We start from the raw sequence: 16,294 nt of genomic DNA, 5'->3' as shown, positions 1-16,294 counted from the left end.
CGTTCACATCATTCACCAGATGACTATACACCACAACAAATCACTCAGGCGGTGCTCACCTTGCATGTACCATGTCATTTCGGAGGTGTACTCCTACTGACAGGTTCAGCACCAAGAACTGGAAACACACTAAAAGCAGTAGCAAACATTTTAGAAATAATAAGGGAAAATTAATTCTGATTGACTGCTCAACAAAGCCAAACAGCACTGTGGAAACAAGAAGCTTCATTCATTTCCCAGGAACGTTTTCAATCTGCTTCCAGCTCCCAACAGTTTTCTGTAACTTATAACCACTTCCAAAAGACCCTGTCTTAAAATCTCTCAGACTGGTCTCCTATTCTCCCTGTAGATACTGCCCGCTCCCTGTACATACCGAACCCAGATTTTCAATAAAATGATGCCTGCCCCTTTAGTGGCTTTACACAGTTGAAAACAATATTAATACTTGCAAACTTAAGTCACTGCAATTTATTTTTAGTTGATCTGCTGTGCTAGCAGGAAAATCACCAATATATCTTCATTCCTCTTACTTTTCCTGACCTGGATTTTAATTCTGTCTGCGACATCTAAAGTAGATGCTGAAAGGATAAGCAAACCAGTGAATGAAGACCTGTGTCCCAGAAAGACAATAATCCAGACATCACAGAGGCTCCCAAGCTGCATGAATTTGCATTATTAAAAAAGATGGCAAGAGGGCAGCACAAACAGAACTTTATAACAAGGCCTATTCCTTAGATGATCAGTTCTTATTGCTAAAAAGTTAAAAAGAAAAATGAAAGAAGTTACCCACAGGAGTACTCTTTAAATATTAAACTCCATCACAACTTTCTAATTTTACAAATATAAAAAAAGCTACTCGTGGGACTTCCCTGGTGGCACGGTGGTTAATAAGACTCCGCCTTCCAATGCAGGGGGCCCGGGTTTGATCCCTCATCAGGGAACTAGATCCCACGTGCATGCCTCAACTAACAGTTTCGCATGCCACAGCTAAGGAGCCCGCCTGCCACAACTAAGACCCAGTGCAACCAAAATAAATAAATAAATAAAAAACGCGTCTAAAAGAAAAAGCTACTCATGAATGAAGTAATTTCTCCAGTGTCTCACTACTAGAATGCCCAAGTTACAATGTGAATCAACGTGTTCTGATTTCTCATTTCATCATAAACAAAACAAGCACAAACCCCATTTCAAAGGTAAATAGCATTTAAGAGGCTAATACAGTGCTTTCCCATCTCTTAGTCTTAAAGACTTAGATGAAGCCAACCTTAAAGGATGCATAATCTCTAAGATGACCTTGTAAAGTTATATGTAGACCTTAAGTGATTCTGAAAGAGCTAGAAACATTTTAAGAGAAATCAAATCATTGAGTAAACTAAGCCCATCCCATGGGACCACAGAAAGGAGGATAACCGTCCACTGTTATGGATCTACAAGCAACTAGATTTCTACAAAGCTGCCCTACCGAAGAGAGCTGTTAAAATCAAGCTCTTAACCAGAGAAGTTTGTTTCCAAAAAGAATGACTCAGGAAATTTTATTTTTCGAGAACCAAATGGAGGCAGGTCCAGAATTGGAAGTATAGAGGGACAAAAAGTTGAAAGGGGTACAAGAAACAAGTTCGAAGCAAGCATGGATAGTGCAAAGTAAGATGAAGCAGGCATGTAAATGTACACCTAGCAAACCAGACAGCAAATAAGAAAAGCTGAACTTGATACAAAACTCAAGAGCCAAAGGGAAGGAACCAGATGAGGCAGTTTAAAAAAAAAAAAAAAAAAACCCCTGACAATCCTGGGAGGAAGAGCTTTGATTCGTTTTGATTGAGGACACAAGGAAAGCCCAAAAGTCAGATCGGCAACAGGCTGATGCTTTAATCACAGAGTTGAACAAAGTTGGAAAACTCAATATTCATACTTTTGAAGGAAGGCAGTTATATAAGTAGTTGTGAACCTCTTTTAAAATGTATGCAACTGACCAATCACTTCACCTCAAAAATTCTGCACAAGTCTCCACAACACAACCAACCAAGAACACGCTAAAAATCAAGTATTTTGTAAACAGACTTTTACAGACTAAGAAGTACAGGAGGAGAAAAGCAGATTTAACATTTAAGGTCTTCGGGTACATACATGCTTTTGCACTGTCTGGGCATAATTTGGTCTTATACCATTAACATATCCTGAAAGCCAAATCCAATTACTTTACTGCCCAGATTAATCCAATCTCAGTTATTTCCTTAAACAGAGAATCTCATATTGACACTAAAACATAGTTTAAAATATAGTTCTTATGTTTGAGAACTTTAAAGAGTTACTTGGTTGAAAATTAAACCCTCCTATCACATCTTGCACTAAGTAGAAGAGATCTAAATGCTCATTGGAGAATCTTAGGAATGACCAGACTAGATTTTAATCACTGGTTAATTTAGTGTCCAGTAAAATAATAAACGTACACACAAAGATGGCCTCCAGAAGGCTCTCAGCCAAAGACTGCTTTGAATACTCCTGAACCTTCCAATTAGACACCCAAATTCTAGAAATGCAGAGCAAAGAAAACTGTGGGGACAGTCTTGTGTTCAACACTTTTACTGATGCCAAAGCCACTGTGGAAAAAGGCCATGATCTCGAAGGTTAGGCAAAGCCCAAGGGCATCAAAATGTCAATCTAACCTTTAATCACAACACATTCATTTCCTTATTCAAGAAACAAACTGATTCATACAACTCACAGTAGACATCTTTGTTTCATATTTTTTTAAACTGTTCTTATATAAATAGCTGAAATTGAATTCAAGGGATTTTTATTAGTCTCATTTTCCCACTGCTGGCAAGGGGCAGTAGGCAAAGAATCATATTGATTTCTGAAATGAAAACCAAATGCAGAACTTTCTTACATGAAACATAAACACAATCAGATTTCACTATCTATAATTTTTTGATACTTACTAACCTTATGTTGAGTTAGCCAAAGCAGATACCTCAATTTCATAAACAAGGAATTGGAACTGAGGCTCAAAGGGCCTTGCCCTAAAAAGTTACTAAATAGCAAAAGTTCCTTCTACAATCGATTTTTCCCTCAACAATAGAGAAGTCATCTCCCATTCTCCTTAGAGGATCTACAAACCAGAAAAATCACACTGCTAGATCAGGGTACATTTCCAAGGAATACTAGTAACTACAAAACATTTAAACTTAGAACTCAATCTGCACTAACCAACTAGTCTGCTGTAGGAAAAAATATGTATTTTAACTGTTTCATTAGAAACAAATATCTAGGGACTTCCCTGGTGGCACAGTGGTTAAGAATAGGACTGCCAATGCAGGAGACACGGGTTCGAGCCCTGGTCCGGGAAAATCCCACATGTCGCAGAACAACTAAGCCCGTCCGCCACAACTACTGAGCCCACATGCCACAACTACTGAAGCCCGCGCGCCTAGAGCCTGTGCTCCGCAACAAGAGAAGCCACCACAACGAGAAGCCCACGCACCACAACGAAGAGTAGCCCCCGCTCGCTGCAACCAGAGAAAGCCTGCACACAGCAACGAAGACCCAACGCAACCAAAAATAAATAATAATAAATTTTTAAAAAAGGAAAAGATATGAGTCATGACCAAAATAAAACTGCTTTTCCATTGTTTTTTTTTTAATATTTACTTATTTATTTATATTTTATTTGGCCGTGTCAGATCTTAGTTGAGGCACGTGGGATTTTCATTGTGGCATGCAGGATCTTTAGTTGCAGCAGGTGGGATCTAATTCCCTGACCAGGGATTGAACCGGGATCCCCGGAGTGCAGAGTCTTAGCCAGTGGACCACCAGGGAAGCTCTTTTTTCAATTGATATAAGGAAACAATTTCTAAGTTCCCTAACAAAGTGGTATCCAAAGATAAACACGAACTTCTAGGTAACTTACATACTGACTTAAATCTTCACCTAGCACATACAAACAGCAGGAACCAGGGAAGGATCAGAGTGGCCACGGTTCCCTACCATCCAGTCCTCGTCCTCCCTTTCCTAAAGGTACTCACAAGTTTTTGTTTGGATAGCTCTGAATAAAGGCTTCTTCCACATTTGCTCAACTGATGATGAAACTTGTGGTATAGTCCCAAACAAATCTGCATAACCCCAAAACTGTGGCTATGATACTGGTTCTGAATAACCATGTGACCCAATTCTGTCCCAGAGACATAAGTCATTTACTGGTAGCTCCTGGGAAAGAAGCTTCTGGGCTCTTCTAACCTTCCGTGAGTAACCCTAAGCTGTGAGGTGTGAGCTGCCAACACTGAAACTAGCCTAATGACAAAGCTGGTATGCGCAGGCCCACACATGGACTACAGAGAGCTACAGAGCAGGGAGGCCTGAGCCACTGGATTCAATCAATCCCACCTTCAGGCTTCAAGGCAGAGAGCAGCCAATCCATGTCCAGCCTGACTTGTCTTTTCTGCTATTTGCAGCTAAAACATCCTTTTACAGAGAAGTTACACATCAGAAACTGACAGTCTTCTATAAAAATTCACAAAAAAATCTATAAATGGTATTAATAATGACTGAGGCTGCTGCTTAGTAAAATAAAACAGGGTATTCAACTGCAATCCATACTAAGGTTTTTTGAACACTCTCAAAGTTCAATAGTTTTCTGCAGCAGGAGAGTCACAAACCAACTCCAGAAAGTCAAAACATAAGCTGAAATTTCATTATTTGTCTCCAGGTAGAACATGCTTTCTCTGACCAGTTGTTTATACACCAATCACTCATCCAAAAATTTTCAGTACGTTCCGTTCACTTTCAGTTCACAGAGAAGCCCAAGAAGGGCACAATGAAGTGACTACACACTATAAACAGGATCTGGAATCAAGATGTCTCAAAAATAAGGACTTTAAAGGGCATCACACTATTTTTCTCCTGTCAATTCTATTTACTTTCAGCCCTTTCAGGGAAAAATGAAGACACACCACAAAGGTTATTCTGACAGAAATAAAAATAAATAAATAAATAAGAATTTCTTCCCTTCATCTTAAGCACTGCCCATAGCCAAAAACATCATCTGAAAAACAGAACCTGACCACCAACACAGTCCATGCTTGAAGACTCATTGCATGACACACTAAGAGCCTGCACTCTAAGTTGTGCGTACTTACTCCTACTCACAATTGAGAAAATGAAGGCTTACAATAGTGAAATATTTTTTGTTCCATTATCTGTCTCCAGGACCATACGACTAAGTAAAAGTAACAGTCTAAAATCTGAACTAGAACAATCTAGCAGAAGACTCCATGATAATGATGCTGCTGGTCTTCTCCAAGTACCGCTAGTCACACCTTGGGGCAAATGCTGTTCAAGGAGAAAACCAAAAACATCTTTAACATAAACAGTATCAAGAGAAAGCTCTTAACGTATGTGGGAGAAGTCGGTATACAACTAAAGTTTCAGACAGTTTTAAAATGCGGAGGAGCTTAGCATTAAACAACAACAACAAAAAAAATGGAGCTTAACATAAAACAAAAATCGAAAAAGAAAAATATTACAAAGTTGAGGGAAATGACAATAAGAAGCAGCGAGAAGTGGCTCTGGGGGATGTGGGTGAGCACTGGCTCCCAGGCAGCTGCTGCAGAGCAAGCAGGGCCCCAGCGCCCACCTCCGCTGACCACGAGGCTCCAAAGGACGGCCAGCCTCTACTGAGCAAGTAACCCCACACCGTAGAAGGAATTTAGAATTCATTATTTTCCTAATGAGGAGTCAGGAAAGAGGTTGCAACCAGTCACCCAAGGAAATGGGAGGTGTATTTAAGAGGCAGAAAGAGATGAGCTTGACAAAGCATTTTTCAGATAAGCATCAACCAGGCTAGTTAAAACCACCTCAGTAACTTCACTCCCTTTGCTGCAGACAACAGAAAACGTACTAAGCCAGGGGACACAACACCACTGAATATTTAACAAACATTACTTCCTTTAGATTTATCAAAGCAAAGTAAAAACAAAAACCAGCCATCAGAATTTTCTTCCCTTCCAAAAAAGGATGCCAATGTCTGACTCAACTTACTATGTGGAGCAAAAGGAACTCCATTTTGCCAAATTCTGTGCACACTGAGGACACCCCAATTCACTCTCCTCCAAGTCTCCAGCCACATTCAACCAAACCAACTGCATCGTTCAATGTTTCAAAACGCCACATCAAAAGGCGCCCTCTGCTAGACTTTTACCTCAATTCTGACCTTCCTATGTGCTCATCTTAGGTGCTATCAGGAAGCTGGTAGAAGTACCAACCTCTCCCCAGGCTGGGTGAGGCAAAATGAGCCATCTTTAGCTTGTCAGATAAGCGCTTAATCATACAAACTGCAAGAGCATTGCCCATTTACAAGGATCCTCCAAAATCTCCCCCCATCCCCGCCCCCATAAATTACATTTAGATATTGAATAAGAACTGTGAACACTCTAAATTTACCACTACTTACAGCTGCATGCACTGTGACACTACCTTGCTAATTTTATTGGTTCTATTTAAGGTACCCAATTATTCCTACAGCTGCATTCTTGTTCTCTGAAGACCACACCCTGAAAAGGAGGAAGAATGTGAGGATCTGCAGAACTTATCCACACTTTCCTTGAGTCAGCTAGGAACAGAATAATGTTGCTATACTACCAAATTCCACAAACCACAATTAACCATTCCTCAGGTAAAAGGGGATATATTTCATTTTACAGAAATAGGACACAAAATAAAGCTAAGGTTGGACTGACAATCCAGCATTTGCCATAATGCAAGAACTTCATGTTTATTTAAAAAGAAATTTAATGTCTTCCATTACATTTTCTGAACAAAGGAAACTAATACATTATAAGAAGCGTTTTCAAATCAAGAAATCAAATTAGGGATTATTTCAGAGTTCAGCTTCTGAGCCCACTTTTTTACATGAAGAATTAACACTAAAGAAAACCGTCAGCTACAGTCCTAAAGAGATGCATTCCAGGAGCACACAACAGCACCAAAAACTGAGAAGTCAGAGAACATTCATATTTTTCTACGGCCTAGTCCAAGAGCGTGGCACACAGATGCACTAAAACTATGTGTTGCTTTCCCCTTAAAGCAAAAAATAATTGCAAAACCTGAAATGGATAAACCGTGATACCTCCACACACAACACTAGTCAGAAAAACAAAAAGCACTTAACAATTTATTAATACCTGCAATGTGAACTGAATAGATCAATCTCAAAAACATTATGAAAAGTGGATAGAAGATACCAAACAGAAAAGGCTACCTACTATAAGGTTCTATTTATTACATTATGGAAACACAAAAACCATATATACAGAATTCAGATCAGCGGTTGCCTGGGGTGGGGGGAATAGATATATTCCATTTACTAACAATGTATGTTTGTCAAATTCATGCCATACACCTTAAAACAGTGATTTTACTATATGTAAATTATACTCCAAGAAAGCAGAGTTTTCCAAAAATATGAGTTTGAAGTATTATTTCAAAATTCCCTGTCTGGGTGAAACCAAGAGCCATTCCAGAGAATGTTAAAAACCCTCAAGCAGTAATGAATGTTAGAGTCAAAATTTAAGGAACTCAGCTATATAAAACCAAAGCTGACCACTGGGGCACCACTTCATTAGGTTTCCTTTTCTCAGTAAGCCTAGATTATTAGCTCCTCATTCCCTGAAATTAACATTCTATTCACCAGGTTCAGTTTACATTCTCAAATTATCATCCCAAAAAACTGCAAGGTTTAAAAGGAAATCCAAAATAAGGGATTTTTTTGCCTAAAGAATGTTATCTTAATTGGCTTATTCTTATGCAGATAAGAATCTGAGAATCAAATCACTCCACAGCCTGTTTCAACCTTATTTAGATAATTCTGAAAAACACAAAGCTCTACTGCAATTATCAACAGCTTCTGGCAGTTTAAAAGCATTTATTTAAATTACATTTTTACTAAAATTAACACTCAAATTCAAATTCTTTTCCCACAGAAACCTTGCCAAATATCAAACCCAAATTTCCAAATCTTCAAAACAAATCTAAACCCACTGTTGCTGAGAGAACACGATGGGCAAGAACATTTACTCACATATCTTCACGTGGGGGGCGGGGATTAACTGCAGAAAAGCACTGCCATGAAACACAAATCTTGATATCAACTCAAACTGATCAGATTTCCTGCCAACAATGTACCGTCAGGCAAAAAGCAGCTTGGAAGGCAAATATTTGATGGAGTTGCTAGGGAAGAGCAACTCCATCAAATATCTGCATGTTAATGTGCGTACAGATTACTCCAATTAGCTAGTTTTCGACGCACTTAAATTATGCTGTGCCACCATCATGCTCGAAATTGCCTAACTCAAGAAAAACTATTCCAAGAGGTGCTTTTCCACAAACAAGTTGTCCCTCCCACCTCTGTGCGAGACACACTCCTCTTCCCTGGGTGCCTAAGAAGCACATCTCAGTCTGGAGCTCTGGGCCTCTCAACCTCGGCACTACTGCCATTTGGGGGGTGGAGAGGCTGTCTCGTGCACCGAGGACAGTTAGCGGCCTCCTCTCAGTGATGACACTCTGGAGTGCCCCAGACATTGTCAAAAATATCGCCATGGGGTGAGAGAACCAAACGCCCCCGGCTGAGAACCCGTTATCTAGATATAACATCACACCGCCAGAATTCTCAAGTTGCAAGATACTGAGAGTTAGTGGCTGGATTCAGAAGCAGAAAACACTCGGGAGATACCTCCAGGTCAAGGTGGCCAATGCACTAAGGAACGCAGGACTTGAACCCTGACGCAGACCGCCCTTCCCCTTAGCCAGCAATGCAGCAAAGTTGTCCTTACCTTTGTAAAGGTTGGTGACGGCAGTGGCTGCATTTTGGAAGGGAACCCAAAGAGAAAGTCCTGGCTGCTGACACACTCGGTCTGAAAAACGACGAAACGAAAGAGAAAAAACAAAAAAACACACAAAAACAAAAAAAGAAAAAGCAATGTTATTTGGGCGTCAATCACTCCGGAACGGCCATATTAGGTTTCGCCATTTTGTTCAAGGGTTCCGGGATCCCGCGCTAGGTGGGGAGCGGGCAAGAAAGGGGTCGCGGCGGGGCTGGAGGGGGAGCCGCGGGGCCCCCGGGCGCAGCCGGGACAGATGCGCGGCAGAGGGAGGCACCCCTTCGCAGTCCCCGCCCCGAGGCCGGCTCCAGCACAATAGGGGCCCCGCGCCGCCTCCCTTCGCCATTTTGTGACCGGGGGCTCCTCCCCTGCCCTCCCCGGCCCGGGGGCACCCAGCGGCCCGGCCCCAGAAGCGGGAGGGCCCCACAGGCGGCCCCAAGCCCGGCCGCCCCCCACGCCGGCCCCCGGCCGCCTCCCGAGGGCCCGCCTCCCGCGGCGCCATCTTGCGAGGAGGGGGCGGTGGGGCCGCGTTGCGACGGCCGGAGCCCAGCCAACCGCTCCCCGGGCTCTCCGCCGACGGCCGGGCGCGAGGCGGGGGCGGCGGCGCAAAATGGCGGCGGCGGCGGCCCTCACCTTTGTAGAGCTGGGCCACGGCGGTGGCCGAGTTCTGGAAGAGGTGCCACAGCTTCTGCTGCTTGTGCTCGGGCTGCGCGGCGGCCGCCGCCTCCTCCTGCAGCTCAGGGGGCAACTGCTCGTCCTGCTCGGCCTCGGCCAGGCACTGCCGCTCCCACTTGGAGAACCAGTGCTCGGGCCCGTGCTCCTGGATCTCGGCCTCGCCCTCCTCCTTCCGCTCCTCCATCCTCCGCGGCCTCCCGCGGCCTCGCAGCCGCCGCGGCCGCGTCCTGCTCAGGCGGGGCCCCCGCGGGAGCGTCGTCGTCGAGCGGCCCGGCGGCGGGGCCCAGCGGCCTGCGGCGGCTCCTCGCGGCGGCCCAGGCCTCCTGCACCCCGACGACCTGCGAGCCCCGCCCCGCGGCCCCGCGCTGCCCGGGACAACCCCCGACCCAGTCTTCCCCACCCCCGGCCCCTGCCGAAGGGCGCTGCGGACCGGATGAACACCGCCGCCTCTCGCCTCGCCGGCCTGAGCACGTCTACCGCCCCGCCATGGCGCCGCGGCCTCCCTAGGGCCACCGCCGACCGCTCCGCGTAGCCCTACCGGCGCCGCCGAGCCTACCCTGAAGACTGAGGAACGTCGTCGTTGCTGCCGCCGTCGTCGACGCCTCTGCGGTTGCTGGTCCCCGCCCACATGCTGACGGGGAAGCACCGCCCACTCGGCCCCGGCTCCCCTGCCCGGTTGGGGCGCGCCGGATCCGAGGGCTTCTATTGGTCCAATCCGACCGGTTCCGCTTGCCGGCCTCTAAACACAGCGCCGTGATTGGCTCATCGGCGTGTCCGCCTGACGTAACCAAAGGGCGAGGGGAAGGGAGTGAAAGGAAGGGTGAAGACGGAGAAGGAGGGGGAGGAGCTGACAGTGGTTGCGTCCGAGCCAACCTAAGGGGGAGGGGGGAGGGAGAGAGAGAGGGAGGGAGGGAGGGGGGAGAGAGAGAGAGAGAGAGAGAGAGAGAGAGGAAGGCACGGGGAGGCAGGAAGAGAAAGAGGGGGAGGGAGGGAGAGAAAGACGGGGAGGGAAGGAGAGAAAGAGGGGGAGGGAGGGAGAGAGGAAGGGAGGGAGAGAGGGAGGGAGAGAGAGGGACGGAGGGAGGGAGAGAGAGGGAGAAGTAAAGAGCGAGAGAGGAAGGTAGGGGGAGGGAGAGAGAGAGAGGGGAGGGAAAGAGAGAGGAAAGACAGGGAGGGGAGAGGAGAGGGGAGAGAGAGAGGGGGAGAGGGGGAGGGAGGGGGAGAGAGAGGGAGGGAGGGAGGGGGGGAGAGAGAGAGAGAGAGAGAGAGAGAGAGAGAATGAATTGCGCATGCGCACTTGCTCGCTGGCCAGAGGCAGCGGGCAGGAGTCACGTGACCCGGGGCTCCGAGACCGCACCCCACAGGAGGGCTGATCCGGTGCCTCCAGGCCGTAGGGGACGCAAAATCAACTCCCGTGACCGCTCTGCGGGGACGGAAGGGTGTGGTGGGTGGCATCCCGCTACTCCAGCCCCTTGGGCTTCCAAAGGGAGGAGGGAATCGAAGAAAGTGAATTAAACGCCCAACTTGAATCCAAGTTGGCAAAGTGCTTCGCCAGCTGTTTACTTCAGACCCATTTCTTAGATGGGCAAGTTGAGCCTCAGAGTCCAAAGAAAAACTTCCGAGATGCGAGGCCCGCGGGCTCCCACCAGCCTGCTGGGCAGACAGCAGGCACGCGGCTCGCTGCGCGTTGTGCGTGGGGGACCCTCTGGCCCGCCCCACTAAGACGCTCTGGCGCTCTCCGAGGACACCTTCCCTTGACCAGACCGCAGCGGCCACGAATCTGAAAATAAACCTGAGTGGGAGACGGGGTGCCGAGGCCCGGCTGCGTCTGCGCCTTCGCGAACTTGGCGGCCCCCGCACCTGTCCCGAAAAAAGCACACTCCTGGGCCACGTGCGGCCGCCTGCCTCACGTGCCAGCCCCCGCCCCCCCCTCCTACTACCGGAATCCGCGTGGCCGCGCCGAGTGGGAGGCCCCGCTTCCAGGGGGAAAGTTCTGCGCCGACTTCTTGTTCAGCCTCCGTGCGCAATCGCCCGGTCAGCCTCCGCCGACCCGGGCTGCGCGACTGCTGTGGGCCAGGCGCGGGGCTGCGCGCTGCGGTCACCCAGCCGGGGGCGTCCTCAGGGGCTCAGGGTCTGAGGAGTAAGCCGCCACTTAAAGGGGCGATGACCGCACAGAGGCAAAACTGGCCCTCACAGTTTGGCGGCGGAGGCATGAGCCACTGGGGCTTGGAGAAGTCCCACGAGCTGCAAGAAAACCCTTCTACAAAGCAATTTGGCTGTAAAGCCATCACCTTGGGAATAAAATCTGACCTCCTCTCTGTGGGCTACAAGTCCCTGCAGGACCTGGCCCCGCCTCCTCTGTGTTCATCTCAACGCCAGTCTCTGCTTGGCTTGGGCTGCCCAGCCACACTGGCCTTCTTTCTGTTTCCTCGGAAACTGCCTTTGCCCTCGCAGTTCCCTCTCTCTCTGGAATCTTTTCCTTCTCGTCGTCATTCCTCAAGGTTCCTCTCAAATGGCCCGCGAGCAGAGAGCCTTTGTCAGACCAGCCTCGTTAAAGCACCACCCTCCACACTCTCCTATTGCCTGGTTTTGTTTTTTCATAGCCTGTATCAGTATCTGAAATGATTACTTATGTGTCTCCTTTCAACAAAAAGTAAGTTCTTAGAGGGCAGGGAGCTTGGCAGTCTTGCTCCTGGTTGAATCTTAAAAAGATAAGGTTTAGAAAGAAAGGGGGATGGAGGCCATGGCAGGAAGGACATGCCAGGCAAAAGTAAGGCTTGTAGAGGAATCCCAAGTTCTTTAGGTGGACCAGAATGGGAGGGAGCGGCAGGCAGGGTACTTGTCCACTCAGTATTAGAGGAACACAGCCTAGGGTCTGTTTTGTACAGGCACTACAAAAACAATTTATTGATTCTATAATATGAAAATGTTTTTCAATTTTTTTTTACAATAGGAAAAATCTTCAGTTATTTTTACAGCAAATAATTATCGTTATCATCATCATCTGAATGCATTGTAACGTTTTCTGTGATAAGTGAGATTCTTCTGGGAGCTACCAAGGTCTTAGATGAATCTCTCTCTCTCTCTTTTTCTCTGTCCCACACAAACACATACACACAAAATGACTGGAGACCAGGCTACTGGCTACTGGCAAATGAGTTTATTTTTTTTCATTCTAAACTGCCTTTTTTAAAACCTAAGCAACATTATTACACATCAACACCTGGTGGGTGCTCATAGCCAACCTGCAAAAGCTGTGGGGTGAGTCTCACAAGTGGCCACTGTGAAAAGCAGCATGAGCATGTGCCAAATGCTATTTCCCAGTGATGAGAATCAGGGAGGGCTTCCTGGGGGAGGAAGCGTTGTAGCTAAGCCATGAAGCACAGGCAAGGCTCCCTGAAGGGAGAGGCCCCTCAGAGTGGAGGGACCCATAGATTCAAAGGCACAGAAGCAGAAAGGGCTCCAGGAACCAGGAATGATCTGGTTTGACTTGAACTACATTCTCTTTCTGATGATGGTGAGATGGTGCCATGTCATCTGGCTTTCTAAATAATTGTACAGGCACTTCCTAGCTGAGTGTCCTTGGGCTAATTACTAAGTCTCTCTGAGCATAATAAATGGAGATGATGTTAGAAAGTCATAGGGTTAAAAAAGGGGTTAAAAGTCTCAGGATTAAATGATAAGTGAGGAGAGAACAAACTCCTACAATCCCAGCACACAAAATCATTCAACAAAGACTAGCACTCAAGGGGCCTGGGAAAATGCTTCTGGATTAGCCTCCAGCCTTGGAATTGGGAGGCTGTATGAGCCACAGTGAATATAACACCTTTCAGCTAAGATCTGGAAACTTCAATCCATTTAAAGTAACCAGAAGGAATTCCCTGGCGGTGCAGTGGTTAGGACTCGGTGCTTTCACTGCTGAGGGCCCGGGTTCAATCCCTGGTCAGGTAACTAAGATCCTGCAAGCCTCAAGGTGTGGCCAAAAAAAATTTTTTTTAATAAATAAAGCTTCTGAGTTTTGCATCAAGCTTAAAAAGGCCTTCCCCACTCCAAGATTCTTAATGTGATTGAACTAAAACCACAATGGCAACAACAAAAAAACCCACAATGGCAGCCCATCTTTTTCCTCACCTTTTTTTTTTGTGTGTGGTACGCGGGCCTCTCTCTGTTGTGGCCTCTCCCGTTACGGAGCACAGGCTCCAGACGCGCAGGCTCAGCGGCCATGGCTCACGGGCCCAGCCACTCCGCGGCATGTGGGATCTTCCCAAACCGGGGCACGAACTCGTGTCCCCTGCATCGGCAGGCGGACTCTCAACCACTGCGCCACCAGGGAAGCCCTTCCTCACCTATTTGACTACCGAGCAGAAATGTCAAGAGAATAAAGGATACAAATAGCTTCTCACGATACATAATGCATGCATTCATCACAGTGGGCAGCAAAAGTGGTCTCATGGATTAATTACTGCTAGAAAGGTCAAAGTTAGACTCAAGGACATGAGACAAAAGACATAAGAAAAGTCAAAGAAAAGTCAAAGAAAAAAAAGAAAAGTCAAATCATATTCAAAAGGCAATACTAATAACAAAATAAAATAAAACATCTTTTATTTAACATTTAACAGCATACAGGGACTTCCCTGGTGGTCCAGTGGCTAAGACTCCTTGCTTCCACTGCAGGAGGCATGGGTTCGATCCCTCGTCGGGGAACTAAGATCCCACTTGGCACAGCCAAAAAAATAAATAAATAAAAAATTTTAAACAGTAAATAAATAAAAAATAAAGTGAGTTAAAATTCACATCACATGAAATTAGCCATCTTGCATACATTTAAAAAAATAATTTTGTCACAAAAATGCAAACAGCATCTTAAAAAAAAACACCTAGCAAAAACGTTGCTGAAATCTAATATTGTTGCAATCAGAAGAGAGAAAAATAATCATGATGATCATTTCTCGAGTGCTGACTAAGCACCATGCACAGAAATAAATGACTTAGGTCAGCAGTTCTCAACTGGGGGTCATATTGCCCCCTCACGGGACATTTGCTAATGTCTAGAAACATTTTGGTTGTTGTAACTGGGATAGGGGAGACATTGTTACTGGCATCTAGTGGGTAGAGACCAGGGATGCTGCTAAACATCCTACAGGATAGCCCCACAACAAAGAATTATCTGGCCCAAATGTCAGTAATGCTGAGGTTGAGAAACCCTGATGTGTATCCATCGATTGTCCCCTTTTACAGATGAGGAGACTGAGGCTTACAGAGGTTAAATAACTCATATAAAACCACCCAGCTCGGACATCCCTGGTGGTGCAGTGGTTAAGAATCTGCCTGCCAATACAGGAGACAGGGTTCAAGCCCTGGTCTGGGAAGATCCCACATGCCACGGAGAAACTAAGCCCGTGCGCCACAACTACTGAAGCCCACGTGCCTAGAGCCCGTGCTCCGCAACAAGAGAAGCCACCACAAAGAGAAGCCTGCCACTGCAACGAAGAGTAGCCCGACTCGCCGCAACTGGAGAAAGCCCACGCGCAACAACAAAGATCCAACACAGCCAAAAATAAATAAATTCTTAAAAAGCAAAAAAAACCACTCGGCTTGTAGGCAGTAGAACCAGGATTGAAACTCAGGCAGCCTGTCTCCAGAATCACCATCCTTTGCTGAAGCAAAGACAGCAGGAGGGGGATGACTTAGTGAGAAGATCTCTTGGAGAAGAAGGAATCCAAACATCTCACTGAGAAGACACATATTCCCAGTCCGCAGTCTGATCTTCAATGAACCAGGATGGTGAAATGAACAGATGAGGAGCCTCAGGCTCTCCACAGGCTGCTTGAGTGTCCTCAAGACATGGCTTCCCCAAAAGTGAGTGAGCTGAGAATACCAGGCAGAAGTTACCCTTTTTATGACCTAGCCTCAAAAGTCACACAGCATCATTCTGCCACATTCTATTCCTTAGACGCAACACACTAAGTCTGGGCCACATTCAAGGAGAGGGGGGAATTAGACCCCATCTATTGAAGAGAGGAGTGTCATAGATTTGGAGGACATGTTTTATTTTATTTTTTTAAGATTTCTTTGATGTGGACCATTTTTAAAGTCTTTATTGAATTTGTTACAATATTCTTCTGCTTTATGTTTTGGGTTTTTGGCCACAAGGCATGTGGGATCTTAGCTCCCCGACTAGGGATTGAACCTGCACCCCCTGTGTTGGAAGGCGAAGTCTTAACCGCTGGACCACCAGGGAAGTCCCATGGAGAACATGTTTTAAAACCACCAGATCTAGATTTCACCCAGGCTGCATTCAGCTCTCTAATGAAGGTGGGATTCTCTGATTGTTCAAAAAGTCCTAGACTCCAAAGGTGACCCAGAAGGCCCACAACTCACCTTCCAAAGTCATCTTGTACAGGAACAGGAGGTGAGTGTTCCAGCAAGTAGGGAAGGAAGGTGGAAGAGGTGGGTTCTGATTCCCCTTTTTGATGCCTTTCTGAGAGCATAAATGGCATGCTCATGATTGGATCCAGTTACCACCCACTTACCTCTTTTGGTAAACTGAAGGTAAACTCTTGTTTTAAACAGTAACACAGATTGAAAACAAAGATAAGTTTTAAAGAAAGAAATTTTTAACAGAAATTGGAAGCCTTATATGTTCTCCTCCCCTTGTTATGAAATACAGCTAACCTAGGGCAAGTAAATTCTACCTGCCTTGACAAACAATAGAAAATAGTGCTGCTAGTCTGTTATCTATGAGACAA

General features: G+C 46.2%; 1 protein-coding gene across 3 annotated transcripts in view; it reads right to left on the bottom strand.

Annotated features, from left to right (window-relative positions):
• The window catches only part of HAPSTR1 (HUWE1 associated protein modifying stress responses), a 28,012-nt gene extending 16,327 nt beyond the window's left edge, over positions 1 to 11,685 (bottom strand). Inside the window, exons 1-3 of one of the 3 annotated variants that reach the window (XM_079944197.1) lie at positions 11,486 to 11,685; positions 9,504 to 10,418; positions 8,823 to 8,903 (exon numbers count right to left, since the gene is read on the bottom strand). In XM_079944197.1, the coding sequence (XP_079800323.1) occupies positions 8,823 to 8,903; positions 9,504 to 9,729 (307 nt within the window). In that variant the 5' untranslated portion in view covers positions 9,730 to 10,418; positions 11,486 to 11,685. The remainder of the gene's footprint in view (positions 1 to 8,822; positions 8,904 to 9,503; positions 10,419 to 11,485) is intronic. The other 2 variants (XM_079944198.1, XM_079944199.1) reach the window with 2 other exon arrangements.
• Positions 11,686 to 16,294: the final 4,609 nt, after the last annotated feature.

Source organism: Stenella coeruleoalba, assembly GCF_951394435.1.
Source record: "Stenella coeruleoalba genome assembly, chromosome: 15".
In the NCBI taxonomy this organism is placed as follows: domain Eukaryota; kingdom Metazoa; phylum Chordata; class Mammalia; order Artiodactyla; family Delphinidae; genus Stenella; species Stenella coeruleoalba.
The sequence above is the reverse complement of the archived record's forward strand: the minus strand, read 5'-3'. Positions and strand labels throughout refer to the sequence as shown.